This window comes from Microchirus variegatus (genome assembly GCF_963457635.1).
Source record: "Microchirus variegatus genome assembly, chromosome: 12".
NCBI lineage: Eukaryota > Metazoa > Chordata > Actinopteri > Pleuronectiformes > Soleidae > Microchirus > Microchirus variegatus.
In genome coordinates this window covers 22,297,363-22,312,688 of record NC_139813.1, presented here as the reverse complement: position 1 = coordinate 22,312,688, position 15,326 = coordinate 22,297,363, and the positions used below count along the sequence as shown (strand labels likewise).

Genomic DNA, 15,326 nt, shown 5'->3' with positions numbered 1-15,326 from the left:
TTTTACTGTTTATCTCTCACTTACAGGGACATAAAAGTGAGGGTTTTTGGCCTTTGTTTATGTCGTCTTTCTCCTGTGGTGGTTAGCAGAGCACAGAGTCTGGCTCTGGCACAGCTATTTTTATAAAGTCTAAAACATTTTAAAAGATGAACTTTAGGTCTGAAAGTAGTTCAGAAGATGCTGCATAAACACAGATATCAGATATATTTATTAATCTATTAATTCATGTCTTTTTATAGCAGGATATTCTACTGATTTCACTATTACTTGAAATGAATGAAACATGATCAAAAAGGCAAGTTAGATGTAAAAGATATATGAATGTAAAGACTTATAACAGGAGTGTCCAAACCTTTCTTTTAACAAGGCCACATTTGACATTCCCAGGGGTCAAAGGTCACCTCAGACCTTTTTTTAAACAGCTTAATCATTATTTTATTTTCATTGTCACAATTATTATTTTTAATGATGTAAATGTAACTTTTAAAACTTTCTTACACATCTGGAGTAAGGATATTTTATATTTTGATATATTTAGCTGATATCTTTTTAAAAATTAGATTTTCATAGTCTGAGTTATAACTTGTTGATTGTTGCTTGCAGATTATGTCATATTTTAAGTCATTATTACAAACAAAATCCCAACATTTTTGCTTGTTTTCTCCAAAAATTGCACCAAATGTTCTAGTTCTTTAAAAAGGAAAAAAAAAAGTTAATATAATAATACAACAAATATGTAATTGTATACATTTAATAACAACACAGCATGTGGCTTCTAACGTGGTGTGTATTTAAGGCTTAAGATTTCAATTTTCTTAAAGTGAATATTTTCTAGTTTCTTTGCCGCTTTATGACACTAAACTGTGTGGACGTTGTCATATTGAAGTTTGTTGAAACCAAACAACTTATATAAATATATATTAAGGTTATAGCTGACAGACAAATTGATTGTGAGAATAATGATTAGTTGCATCAAATAAAAGTAAAATCTGTTGTATTTCATTTTTCTCTTATGTGGCACTGAAGTGATATTCCTGGATCTTCTGTTTTTGTTCATGTAAAGTCTCTCGTCGTGTTTTTTTCTAACATAAATCATCACAATTCAGGACGCCGACACAGCGAGTGTCCACGGTCGTGTTTTTGGAGGGAATGTGCTCAAAGGTCACTTTTATCTCCAGAACTTTTGTCACAGATGACCTTTCAGGGTATGGGAGTATCGCTCTCCACAGCTTCACCGTTAATCCCGTCACGTTCCTTTACTCGCTACTTTTACCGTCTCGTCTTGCCGCGTCAGTGTCAGAGGACGGCGCCGTCGTCGTCGTAGGGCGACTGTGAGAAGGCGTCGCCCATCATGTGAAATAAAATGAAGATTATACGCCGTAACCCTGGGTTTATGATGACAGGTGGAAGCCTCATCGCTCGGCTGCTGCGCAGTCGATGAAGGTTAACGGCTGTAAAGGTGATTTTTGACGGCCTCAGACTGAGTGGTAACATTACAGAAATGCAGCGGTACAACAGGTAACATGTGGTGCGTGGGTGCATGCGCTACATTAGCATAAACGTAGGCGTCAAACATTTCAAGTGAGAGAAGTTTGATTTTGATTGAAATAGTCGTGTCGTTGCCGCTGCTGTTGCTGTTGCGTTTGTGTGTACGTGCAGTTGTGTGTTTTTCTTACGTTCACACGTGTGGCGAGTGAGGAAGGTCCCCGCCATCCACGGCTGCTGGTGGTAACCAGGGCAACAACGATCGCAGCTCTCGCCGCACGTGTGGTGCTCACACTCGCAGCTAAACTTCTGCAAACAACAACAACAACAACACAGATACATGAAAGATGATTAGAACATTAGCGGGGCGGAGTTTTTTTTACACGACAATTACACGTTAAAAAGGAAGTTTGTGTCGATTGTGTAGTATAAAATCTGGAAACACTACTTTTCCGGTCCAGAATCCAGTTCCTGCACTCTTAGAAATAAGGGTTCCAAAATGGTTCTTCTACAAGGGCTGAGGTTCTACCTGGAACCATTTGCTTCTGAAAAACCCTTCTTCCTTGAAGAAAGGGTTTTTCTCACTCTATGTGAGCTTTAAAGCACACACCTGTAGCAGCAGTGATGTCAGGACGCACTGACCACAGCCTGCTTCACTCCTGCTGAGCGACAACTTCAACTTCTACTCAGCAGTTTAGGTTTAGTGTGACACGAGATTAGAGTCACTCATGATGAGATTGTGTTCATCTGGGAACACGATGGGAAATAAACAAATCAGCGTACTGTGTTCTTCAAAAAATAGGCCTGATTAACAGCTCCTCAAAGTCGATATGTGTGTTTGTGTGATTATCTCCACACACACACACACACACACCTGCCATTCATCAAATCCTCTTCACCACATGGTTCCTTCAGCCGGTGTGTTGTTACCACACACACACACACACACACACACACACACACCTACACTCAGCTGTGAGGTATTGTAACCCGTGTTTCCCGCCTCGCCGTAAACCAGCTCATGTCTACTGCGCTGCAGCTTCACTCAGCTTCACTCAGCCCCCCCGCCTTGTCCGTCTGCTCCCCACTTTACTCGTCCTACGTGTCGGTCAACTCCGCTCACAGCTCAGGTCTGTCCTGCTCACTGCCGTCTCTGTCCTCAGCCTCCGTCTCACACACAAATCAGAGCACCTCAGTGCTCGTACCTGTGTACAGATTATGTGCTTAATCCAGCTACTAAGTGTAATTTCATGTGTACATCTTGTATATACAGAAGATCTTACGTTTTTCTCCTACATTTGTGACATTTCTCTCAGAATTTCCTTAAAAATAATACTTTAATCTATTCATTGTTGTTGAATCTAGAATACTCAGCCACCTCTTGGGTCTACGTTATTTGTAGCTTTATGAAGTTGTCTTAAAGCTTCAGTGAGTAACTTTTGCAGATTTTTGTTGTTGTGCTGCTGTTGATGATGTAATTATTCTACAGAAGAGCATAGTATCACATATTAAAAAAAATTGGAAGAAAGACATTCAGAATTCAGACTTTAATCTCAGAATTCAGACTTTTTTTTCTCAGAATTCAGACTTTAATCTCAGAATTCAGACTTTTTTTCTCAGAATTCAGACTTTAATCCCAGAATTCAGACTTTAATCCCAGAATTCAGACTTTAATCTCAGACGTTAATCTCAGAATTCTGACTTTAATCCCAGAATTCTGATTTTAATCTCAGAATTTATATTATTTTTTGCTTTCTTTCTTTTTTTTTTTACATGTGACTATATTATTCTTCCGTAATATTCTGCCTTTGTTCGGTAATTTATTTTTACATTGACAGAGCCACGTTCTTCATCCGAAAAACGTGGCTCTGTCAAGCAAAACTATCAGACCTAACTGAGGGAGCATTTGTGTGTATCCAGCAGCAGTGCCGACCAGCAGAACCCCGACTTAATCACCCCTGTTTGAACCCATTAAATAATGGTTTGTATCTGACGGATTTGCTTACATTTAAACTGCTCAATTTTAAGTCCAAAACTAAGACTTTGTTATCGAGGTGAGCAGCGGCTGAAATAAATTGTTCTCCAGCTCATTTGCCACCAGAACATTGACATTAAAGTGAAAATAAAAGGAGCAGAAACAGGTGATTACCAGCAGACATGACCTCACTGAAAGCCTATGAAACAACTGTGTAGTCGCAGGAGAAAAGAACCCGGTTCACTTTCCAGACGGTCTGTGGGTCACAGTCCGGGTTCACACACAGTCACACAGTCGCTCTCTTGGGAGACAAATGAATTCAGAGCTAAACACAGCTAAAGCAGAACGCAGCAGGAAATTTGCCAACTTGGAGGTTCAGTAATTCAATTTGGGAGTCTGTAAATGGGTGATGTGGGGAGTGTCACATTTAGCTGAGAGGAGAGTATTACAATAGCACAGACCAGAGCCAAGTTTGGATTTGTTGGCACAAGTGAATTTGCCCCCTTTTATCTAAGACACCACGCTCAGAAAGAGAAAAAAAAAAAGAAGAAAAAAATCTGGCTTTAGGCTGCCTGTGCTGAGCGTGCATGGAAAAAATAAATACATAGAAAATAAATAAATAAATAAAAAAGTTCTATAGGGTAGATGATTGTCAACAACTCATCTCGCAGGACTTCACCTCCTGCTTTTCTTCAGCGTCTGCCCACAGCTTTCCTTTCCTGCACGGCTGGATGAACTCGTATCAAAGTTACAGAGACATGCATCTCTGGTGGGAACTGAAGGCTTGATTTGATTTGCACAAAATTACACCAGAATACACGAGAATGCAGTTATTATCAACTGGATTCACGCCCGATATATAATATGAGCAATAGTACACTGTGTACGACGACGTCCAAGAAACAAAATGTAGATGAGAAAATGAATTAATCTGCTGGACTTTAAGATATTATCAGCCCACTCAGGTCTTATTACTGAAACATGAACTTTTTTATATCTATGTGCTACATCTATGTCGAAAATAAACTTAAAAGTAACGACTTCATCTGAATTGTTCTTCGAAGGTGCGCTTAGGTGTCAACCCCAAATCCTGGAATTTTGAGAATCCACCTTTATTTTTATTTTTTAAGGTTTTTTTTCGTACATTTTAATACAATAATTTTACATTTTGAATTATTATCATTATTATTATTTTAAGTTTGGTTTATGTATTTTTCAGTGACCATTTTAATGTAAATAAGGTCATTTTTCAATGACACGGTCCTGGTATTACTTGATAGTGTAGGCGCCCCCTTGTGGCACTTCAAAATAAATTACTTTGACTGTATGCTGGTGGGTTATTTCCATTTAAGAATTAATAAATCACCCACATGAATGAGCAATCTACCAAAAAAGGAGCTTTTTAATAAAATGTGAAAAAAACTTGTGTATTGACCCAAATATATCTAATCCTAATTAAATTCAAATTAAACAGATAAATGTTATTATTGTAGAAAGGAACTTGGATATAAAAAAGTTTGAGAAACCAACAGCACAGACACCATAATATTCACACTTTTTTTTTTCTTTTTCTAAGACAATTTTAAATAATTCCAATCTTTTAAAAGGCGGTTGTTCTGAGACACGGTAAGAAAAGTTACTTCACACACCAGTAACACCACGTCTTATTAATGACATCATCACCGCCATGGGGACCAGACACCGGTGTCACACATCTGAGCTAGAACTTCACAGTTCAGCCTCGGGACACAAAACTCAACTCTACCAGAGTCTGTGTGTGTGTTCTTGTATTTATCACCTCTTTAGGACTCTTTTTCTGACATAAACACTGACCTTGTAAGGACCGGTTATCCTCAAAGAGACTAAAACCTGGTCGTAAAGAGGCAGAACCTCATTTCAGAGGTTAAGGGCTCAGGTTTAAAATTTGTGGTTAAGTTAAGGTCAGCGCAGAGTCCTTGTAAGGATAGCTGTGTGAACCTGAGTGTGTGTGTGTGTGTGTGTGAGATGAGACAGAAAGAGAGAAAGATCAGGTGTCTGGTATCAAACACTCCTCTGTTTAAAGTGACATGGGAGACAACGCTTCACTGTGTCACCTGTGTCCCCGACACACACACACACACACACACATACATACACATACACACACACACACACACACACACACACACACACACACACACACACACACACACACACACACACACACACACACAGTGTTTTTTATAGTGCGGTGGATAAAAAGCGAGTGCCCGCGGCTGCTCTTTGCTCCCGTTCAACATCACACAGAGAGCTCCAGTGGCTCGCTGTTATTGTTAAGTGGAGTGAGAGAGGAAGAGGAGGGCGAGGAGGAAGAGGAGCAAAGAATCTTACCTTTGTGGCCGTGTTGAGAGGGCAGGCTTTAGCGTGGCCGTAACAGATACACATGCCGCCGACTGAGATGTCCTTAATGGAATAATAGTACTGAAAACACACAGAGACACACACACACACACACATGTTACTGTACATGTTATAACGAGCGCTGACAGAGAATCACAGGTGCAAATAATCACATTAATGATGATGGTCCACTTCCATTTGGCTTCCTCTGCTTCAACTGTGCACACAGTACTGACGTACAGGAACTGAACACAGCCGACATGTCACTTATTTTGCACTTATATTACTGGTGATTATATATATATATATATATAAACATAATTTTAGAGAGAAATAAAAAAAACTACAACACTGTAGTTGCACACAAACCCCATATTTAGCATGATAAATTTGAGCAGTATAAAACATGTTTAAAATAGCTATAATGTGTTTGAGTCTTTGTCTCAACGTCCAAAAACAGCCTTTTTACAAAGACGCTGATTCGCCAGTAATGAATTTACCGTAATAACCACACGTTGGCTTTGACGTGCAACTTCTGCGCTTTCAGAAACGGTTGGAACTTTTCTGATAGCACAAACTGCCGCGGAATTACGGTAATGCAAAGTACGCAAACGTGTCATCTGTGACATGAAAGTCCATATAAATATTACACATTTTGGGTTCTCTGTTGATAATGATATAGTATAGTATCACTACAGATTCCCTCTACTGTTGTAGGTGATAATTCAAACCTGATCCTTAAAAAACATGTTCTATTTTTTTTTTAATATCCAGCCTAGAAGTACATTAGACAGCTATGTAAACACCATGTTGTCCAGCAGAGGGGGCTGTGTGTGCAGCTTGTCAATGGATCTATCAAAGGGTTTTATGAAGTGATCAAATCTTTCAAATGCAGACTGATATTTTTGAAACCCAGCTCTATCTAACCCAACACCAGGAGAATTGTCCAGAGCTTTCCCAGCTGTGTTCTCACATCATTCAGGACCATTATCCACACATTTGACCAGGGATCTGGCAGAAGACCTTCTGGACCAATCTCTGAATAATCTCTGGACTTCAGTCTAAAAGCAAATATGACACACTGTGAGTCTTGGTAAAATCTCAATCTATAATACTTTAAGCCTCTCATTCATATTTGACTTTGAGATTTTGGAAACATAAACTCTTAAAGCTGCAGTGAGTAGGGGTCGACGAGGGGTGGCGGAAAATTCCTGGCAAATATCCGGGAAAAACATTTTTCCAGAAACTCTCCATGGGCTCTTTAGTTTGGCATTTTTGTGAAATATTACAAATTGGAAACTTTTCATGGGAATTGTGGGAATACATTTATGAAACTGTGTCATAAGCCAAACGCCAGATTTCACACGGCCACAGCTTCAGTTTTTTTTTTTTATAATGGATTATTTATGACCATGAGCATTTGTATGTAACTAATGTAACTCATTCTTTCATTGAACAATTGTTTAATCGAACAACAAAAGTGTGAATATTCCTTTCTAGAAATCATTTGTGCATGTAGGGGGCATGGCCTGCGATTGCAGTATAGCACTGATATTCAACTGTATTTGCATTAAATCTGATAATGTTACAATATATTATTTACCAACAATATTTGAGTTCCCAACCTCTCCTGAAATGTCCAGTTTATTCCCACTATTGCCGATAAAAAGTTTCCAATTTTGAAAATTCTCAGAATTTTGCAACCCTAATAGTAAGTTGTACGTTATATTTGATCACAAATCATAGTTTGTCTAAAGGGCCTGGTATACGACCCATTGCGCATCGTACGGTAGGAATGTGTCCTATTCCCTGCGTTCAAACTTGTACTGCCACCCGATGGTGACGTCAGATACTACAGGTCACTGACGCGCATGTCATCAAGAGTTTCATTTTGATCTATCAATAACTAATCACGCAGATATTTATAGTTTCTTGTCCAGACTCACCCGCCGCGTCACGATGGGGTCGACGTCTCTGGGGTCGCTGAGCGTCAGAGTCATGAGGTCGGCGTTGAGCGTCCTGATTCGCTGGAACACCAGGCGGATGTAGCGCGCCGAGGTGAAGTTGAGCAGGGTCGGCGAGGGGTCGTCGGCGCTGGGGCGGCCGTTGATCAAAGACGTGTGAATCTGAGAGGACGAGCGGCGAAAGACCGTGTAAGAGCTTCAGCTAAAATAAGAGACTGTAAAACAAAACTAAATGAAAGCCTGTGTTCTTTCTTTATCTTGAAGTGGCAGATGGCAGAAAGAGGAGAAAGACAACACAAATGTACATCTGAGGATATGATTGTAAGCTGTTTATGTGATACAGTTTGTCCTCACATTTAAAGGAAAGACAGAATGTAAGGACTTTGAAACACAGCTGATCAAGAAGAGAGAGCGGACTGAGCCGTGAATACAAGACGACCAAAAATCTGCCGAAATCTACTGTCCTCTCTGTTACTATGGGATGCTAATTTCACCGCCTTTCACCTCACGGACTCTTAAACTGTAAAAGAAAACACAATGGAGACATGATTCTTTTGTTGCCACTGACAATACACTTTTATCATGAGTGGAGAATGTGATTTACAGCAGTTTTAACCACTGTTTCTTGATGTTTTTTTTTAACTTGTTTTCACTTATTTATATTGTAGATAAGATGACAGACAACAGGAAAGAAACATGACAAAGGTTTCTGGTTATAGACGACAAACAATTCCACTGTAACAAGTGTAGATTTCGTTATTCTGTGAACGCCAAGATGACTCGTACATGCAGTTTAAATATTGATATTGTATTAATTAATGCAGAAATACAGTTTATTAGTAGTAATCAGTTTAATCAAAGTTAAACTTTTCCAGTTTTAATTCATTCTTTTTTTATTTTTGCTTGCAGTTCTTTTCCAGCTCTAGCTCTTAATTTAATCTTCTACTGTACTTGTTTTCAGGTTTCTCAAGTTTGAATAGAGTTGAGGACCTTGTGACCAAATATATATATATATTTATTATATTCTTGTTACTCAAGAGTAATCACTGGAAAAAATGTCTTGCGGCCAATTTTCTCAATTGGAGGTGAGCGCTTTTATTATGAAATGCCTTTTCTTCTGCCCTCGTTTCTGCGAAGTCTTTGTTTGGAAAACGCTGAAGCTCACAATTTACAAACTGTGCAGAATTTCAGTCACAAAGACATTTCATACATAGAAGTACACAGCTGGATTTCACCTCTCATCAAAGATGGTGGGGGGGTTTTTTTAACTGTAGGAAGTCGTGTGGTACGTACCTGCCTGACATCAGAGGTGAAAAGTAATGAATCATCATCGTCAAACAGATCAACATTGTGTGCTTTAATCCACTTTGACTGTTCTGTATCACCACTAATCACCAAGCAGCCATTATAACAAGGAACGAGAGTGAAGTTCCTGTCTGTCTGACTGACTGTCCATCTGTCTGTCTCACTAATGTGGCCAAAAGCAACATTTGGCATCTAGAGAAAAAAAAAAGTGGGCAGAACTGTGTGTGCGTGTGTGTGTGTGTGTGTGTGCGTGTCTCAAGAGGGACCAGTTGATGGGTGCAAGCTGCACACTTGGAAGTGATGAAGGAGATGGATGTGTATGTGTATGTGTGTGCACACGTGTGTCTGTGATGGGTGGTGGGGTGACACTGTGAATGTGTGTGTGTGTGTGTGTGTGTGTGTGTGTGTGCGAGATGCTGTGACACACCGCCTACGACTCATTATGGTTTCACTGTGATCAGACGGCTAGGGAACTGTCAACCACACACACACACACACACACACACACACACACACACACACACACACACACACACACACACACACACACACACACACACACACACACACACAGAGAGACAGCAGCTCTTGACATCTCCAAGCTTGCATCCCCTCTAGCACTCCCCCGCAGGACACACACACACACAAACACACACACACACATACACAGGACGACAAACTTAACACACACACACACACACACACATACATGCAAGCTCAACACAAAATAAATGTGTTCGTATATTCAGGCAGACATCTACAATTATTGGGGGGGGGGGTGTGTAGATGTATGATTAGTTTATTTTCATTGTGTGTGTGTGTGTGTGTGTGTGTGTTGTAGAGTACATGTGTGTGTTTGTGTCCTCTTTATCCTCATTAATGTCAGTTAGAGCAGGCTCGCCCTCCTGCTCTTGCTGGGTGCCGTTTCTCACAAACACACACACACACATTGAGCTGATCAAAGCATCATTACGGTAAACAGTCATGCAACCGTGTGTGTGTCAGTGTAAAATAGTCTAATTTAATCCGAGACAAGAAGAATATCTTCCAAACGTGTTAAAAATCGTATTTTAAATCTTATGTTCACCCATTTATTGAATTTAAATCTGTGACTTTTGGTGATATATATATATATATAGCGTTTGTGTGTATACAGCAGCAGCAGTGCATGGACGGGTTGGGAGAGAAGAAGTGTTTATAACCCTAACCACTGCTGAACTAAAGGAGAATTCATTTCTAAAACTTCTTGTGTCCACTTCTTTGTCCAACTCCAACCTTAAAGACATAAAACTCTAAACTAGGGATGGGATGATACCACTTCTTTGTGTCTTCTTTGTTCCGATATCATAAACTTAGTATCTACCGTTTTTAAGTACGCCACTCTGAACATTTGGATTCTGATGCAATGACTTTGGTAGAAGTTGAAGTCAAATGTTAAATTAAAGTTAAAATCCTTAAAGTATAAGACATTTACTGTACTTCAGTATCAAAAGTCATTTTCTGATATGAAATATAGATTTGTTTTTGTTTACTTGTTTTAGAAGTAAAAGTATTTTTAAAAAATGAGGAGTTGAGCCATGTTAGCTCAGGGGTAGGGTGAGTTGTCATTCAAGTGGAAGGTTGTGGGTTCAATTCCTGGTTCTGCTATTCTGTGTCTAGAAAAGTTCTATATAAATACAGTAATATAAAGTCACAAAGATAGTTAGGGGAAATGTAGTGGAGTAAAAGTTGCTAGAAATACAAATAACATAACGTAAATGTTGTACTTTTACTTTAGTACAATACTTTGTTACATTACAACACTGAATGTGAGTTATCTGACTGATCCTATTCAAACTAAGGAAGTGGTAAATTCAGCCTGTAAAGCGTTACCTCTCCGTTCTCCAGCGGCTGAATCTTTGAATAAAAGGAGGTGCAGATGACTTCGTCGTCCCTGGTGTAAGACGGCGGTCCTCTGCGTGGATTTATGTCGAATCTCGTCAGACACTCGGTGTCCGTGATGGCGTAGTACTGCCAGGGTTCAAAGGTCACGCCGTCTGTGGAGCGCTCCAGGATCCAGTTACCTGCAGAAATAATAATGATCACGTGTGTGTGTGTGTGTGTTTTTTATGTATGAGGTGGAGAGGATCAATAAAAATAATAATAAAGGACGTCCAAGCCCCAGTGTTTAGGTCGCGCCTGCTTAAAATACATGGAAAATTGACTGAACGTTCAATATTCCTCATATGAATTCCACATACTCGTCGATTAATGTGCACGAAACAACGCGGTAATGTATGTAAAGTATAAGACGGCCAGTTATTGGAAGAAAAAAAAACAAAACAAGCAAATTAGATGGTTGTTGATGGATGGTGGTGCCAACTTTATGAGCTTCCATCAGCACTTTACAACAATGTATGCATTATAAGATATTCCACTATTTATTTTTTTGATATTCAAACCTTGTTATTGTATAAAAACAATGAACTCTCGAGCGGCTTAATGCCTTAAAGCCTCAGTAATTGTGTTTTCTTGTGCGATGACCTCATTCAGGTCTTCCTCACAGTGTGACTTATGTCATTATTCTTTAGATGTATTACGTCTTGGTAGAATCTCATTATTTGTTGATTTATAAAGAAGATTCAGAACCACCATCAAGCTCTAGTGGACGTATATGAAACTACACGTAAAGCAGTGGCGATTGCAGTTTCGTGATTACAAAAACGAGTCAAATACTAGCTCGTTTAGAATTAGCTCTTTTATCGCGCACGACGGATGGTCGTACGTGATGTTCCGTTTTCCCGTAGCAGCATCTGCATTAAAACCCACCTGAAGCTCAGCTTATACTGTTCTCTATGTGACGACACCAGTATAGTTTTTTTTTTTTAGCTCAACGGTAATTGGATAAAAGCTGCAATATATCGTCACTTCCACGTAAGCTCAGCTTCTCTGGGAGCCAATGGAGGGTGTAGATGCTGGGCTTCTGATTGGAGGAACTGTCTGAAAGGTGGAGCCAGTTTTTGATTGACAGCGTTGCAGAAACGTACACAACAGTGTAGAGCCTTTTCTGCCTCAGTCCTGTGTGGGCTTTTACGAGGGAAGTCTGTGGACAAATAGCTGCTCGTTTGGTGTTATTTGCTTGGCGATATAAAACATTTTAATTTCTTCATAATACACTGTAAATAAAAACGCTATTATAGCATTTCAGTTTCACATAATTATCGTGTTTTATTGTTCTGGGCCTGAGACTAGCAACCGACTACTGATGTAAAGATGGATATTTGGAAGGATGTTTTCCTGCTGTTGTTGCTATTGTTGGTGTTGGATGTTTTCCTTATTAAGAGCAATTAAATTAAAATTTATAAATGCACAGTCCATAGGTGCCTAGACAGGAATTATAAGGTCACTTACCTGGCCGAGGTGAGTTGGCAGCCTTTATAATCACATAGGCAATCTGGAAAACCTTTAAAAACACAACAAGAGAAACAATTAATTATCAAACTGATTAACCTCTGAAAAACCTGCAGAAACAAATCTCTAGGTTTTAGAGATAACAGTGTTTTTGTTGTTGTTCTAGTCATCGCTGTGTAGTAAAGACTATGGTGGAAGATGAACTACGATCATGTTTACATTTGTGTACAAACCTGTGTGTGCGCAACAGTTTGACTTTCAATAAAACACAATGACAGACAGTCCTTCAGTGATAACAACACACACACACACAGACACACAGTGATAGTGAATGTAGGTCAAATGTTGACTCTGTCGCTCATCGCCACCCCATCTTTCACCCTATCTATTCTCTCTCTCTCTTTCTCTTCTCGTGATGTGGGAGGCAGTGTCACATTGCAGCAATTAGAATGGGGAGAAAGCTGCTGTTTTTGTGTGCGTGTTTGTGTGTGTGTGTGCGTTTGTGTGTATGTGTGTGTGTGTGAGTGAGAGAGAATTTCAGGGTAACCTTATAGCAGTCATTCAAGCCCCCTACAAAGAGTCACTGTTACCTGTATTCACAACAATGACGGGATGCTGTGTGTGTGGGGTGTATGTGTGCGTGTGTTTGTGTGTTGTGTGTTGTGTGTTGTGTGTGTGTGTGTGTGCGTGCTCTCTCAGCAGCAGCTTGTAACATGGTGACAGGTTTGAGACAGCCAGGCAGCTCCAGCAGCTAAACATAGATGAACACAGCCAATGAATGCAGTGTGTGTGTGAGTGTGTGTGTGTGTGTGTGTGTGTGTGTGTGTGTGTGTGTGTGTGTGTGTGTGTGTCATATTCCAGGGTTTTGATCAGATATGGATCAGATGATGATATTTTTATATATATTTTTTTTTTCTACTTCTAAAACTCAACACAGTATCAACAAATAAACACTGCGGACAAAAAAAGAGAAAATCACACAGCTGCTAAATAAAGTGCTGTTTACCCACAGCATTTATGACTCTTCATGTCAGAGTGTGGTGAGCTCACATCACAACACAGCACACACTCAGTAAAAATAAATAAAATAAAAATTAATTGGCTAATTAAATGTTAGCGAAGATTAAGGAGCACTTTATTTAGCATTTGACCAATTAACTCATCTATCTAACCAGATTATTGTGATCACTGGTGGATGGAGGGTTGAAGAACCAACTCCTGTTGGAATTCTGATTTTGACGTAATTTATAAATGAAAATCAAGGGAGAAGTAGAAGCTCATTTAAATGGGGTTTGGATTAGCTCTTTTTTTTTCAAATTAAAATTTTTTTTTTTCATATTTTTTGGAAAGTCGAGATCTTGAGTTACCAAAAAATTATGATTTTTTTTTTTTTTTTTTTTTGGGAAACTCGAGATCTTGACTTTGAAACTCGAGATTTCCCAAAAAAATAATATTTTTTTCCCTCATGTCACTTTGGGGGCTCTGTATATCACTAATGGGAAAGCTGACATTTTGAATGATGCAGTCTCCTAATTGTAGTTCTCGTGACTTCAAGAAGAAGAAGAAGTATAGAAACGTGTAATAACAATACTTCAATCACAGGCTTCCATGGAAAGAGGGAAACCATCATGACATACCAGGAAATGAGTTTTGGCAGATATACGAGCGTGGCAGCCAAATGCGCGCTTAAAATGTTTATTCTAATGCTCAATCAGTTCATTTAAGCCCTGTGTCCAGTATGGTTCGGGGGTTGTCTACAATTAAATGGAGCGTGAAGAATCCATTCTGTCTCCGTGTGATTTGGAAACGCAGCGGCAGCGGTTTTTGCCGGAGCAGCTGGTGTTTACAGGCCGTTCACATGGAAACATGTTCAAAAATCTCTCTCTGGCCTCAACAAACTGGCGTCAAACTCCCGATTCCAGGGATGTTCACACAGCAAAGTGCAAACAAATGACCGGGAAAGAGATTTACAAACAAAAAATGTGAAATAATGTCACACGAAAAAAAAAGAGAATTATAAAACTCATTTCTTTTGTGTTTTGGCTCAGACGAGCGGACGCGCAGGTGCTGTCAGGGAGATGGAACTGGTGGGCAGACTCGTTAAATTTTACTGTCACTTCAAATGAAAATGTGTTAACATCTCACTGGACTAATAAAGTCGCTTTTTGGCCTGGTTCTAAATAAGCGTGAATCATCCAGCAACTCTGGCTGCCAAACTCAGGCGAGGCAAACAAGCAGAAGATATTCAGTGGAGCCGCGCAGTCATCTCATCACAAGATCATTCTGAGCTGCCACCAAAAAAAAAAAAAACAATTTTGGAGAGAGAGATTTGGTACATAACTGCCTCCTGACAGCTTTGCCGCAACTACATTGGAATTGGAGTTCAATATTAGAGCAAAAGAATTGAGAAGACATATGAAATGGGCTATAAAACATACAGATTATTTTCACATAAAACAGTGGAGAGAGGCTAAGAAATCCATTCTCTTTAAGCCCCGGCTTCTCTATCTGAACTGGCCCAAACACACACTTACACACACACATATCTCACACATTCACATTAACACGCTCACTCGCAGTCTTGGCTGTAACGTGGCCTTAAGCCTTTTTTTTTTCTTTTAAATACAAAAAAAGAGAAAGAAAAAAGGGCTTGAGCCAGAACAAAACACCAGATGCTGCAATCGCTCTCACATTCTTGCTTTGGCCGGAGCTACTGTTCAACATTAGAGCAACAAAAGTTTCTTTTGGGCTGCAGCAGATGTTTCATTTACCTTCTCTCAGTTATGAATAAAGATATTCTACCGGCTATGAAAGTTCTGACCGTGTGC

The 15,326-nt window shown here is 39.5% G+C and overlaps 1 protein-coding gene across 1 annotated transcript in view; it reads right to left on the bottom strand.

Moving 5' to 3' along the window:
- The window catches only part of lama2 (laminin, alpha 2), a gene marked incomplete at its 5' end in the record, with an annotated part of 167,531 nt that overhangs the window by 108,940 nt on the left and 43,265 nt on the right, over positions 1 to 15,326 (bottom strand). The window contains 5 exons of the mRNA XM_083898606.1: positions 1,677 to 1,794; positions 5,831 to 5,920; positions 7,786 to 7,965; positions 10,981 to 11,171; positions 12,499 to 12,550. Coding sequence (XP_083754732.1) covers positions 1,677 to 1,794; positions 5,831 to 5,920; positions 7,786 to 7,965; positions 10,981 to 11,171; positions 12,499 to 12,550 — 631 coding nt within the window. The remainder of the gene's footprint in view (positions 1 to 1,676; positions 1,795 to 5,830; positions 5,921 to 7,785; positions 7,966 to 10,980; positions 11,172 to 12,498; positions 12,551 to 15,326) is intronic.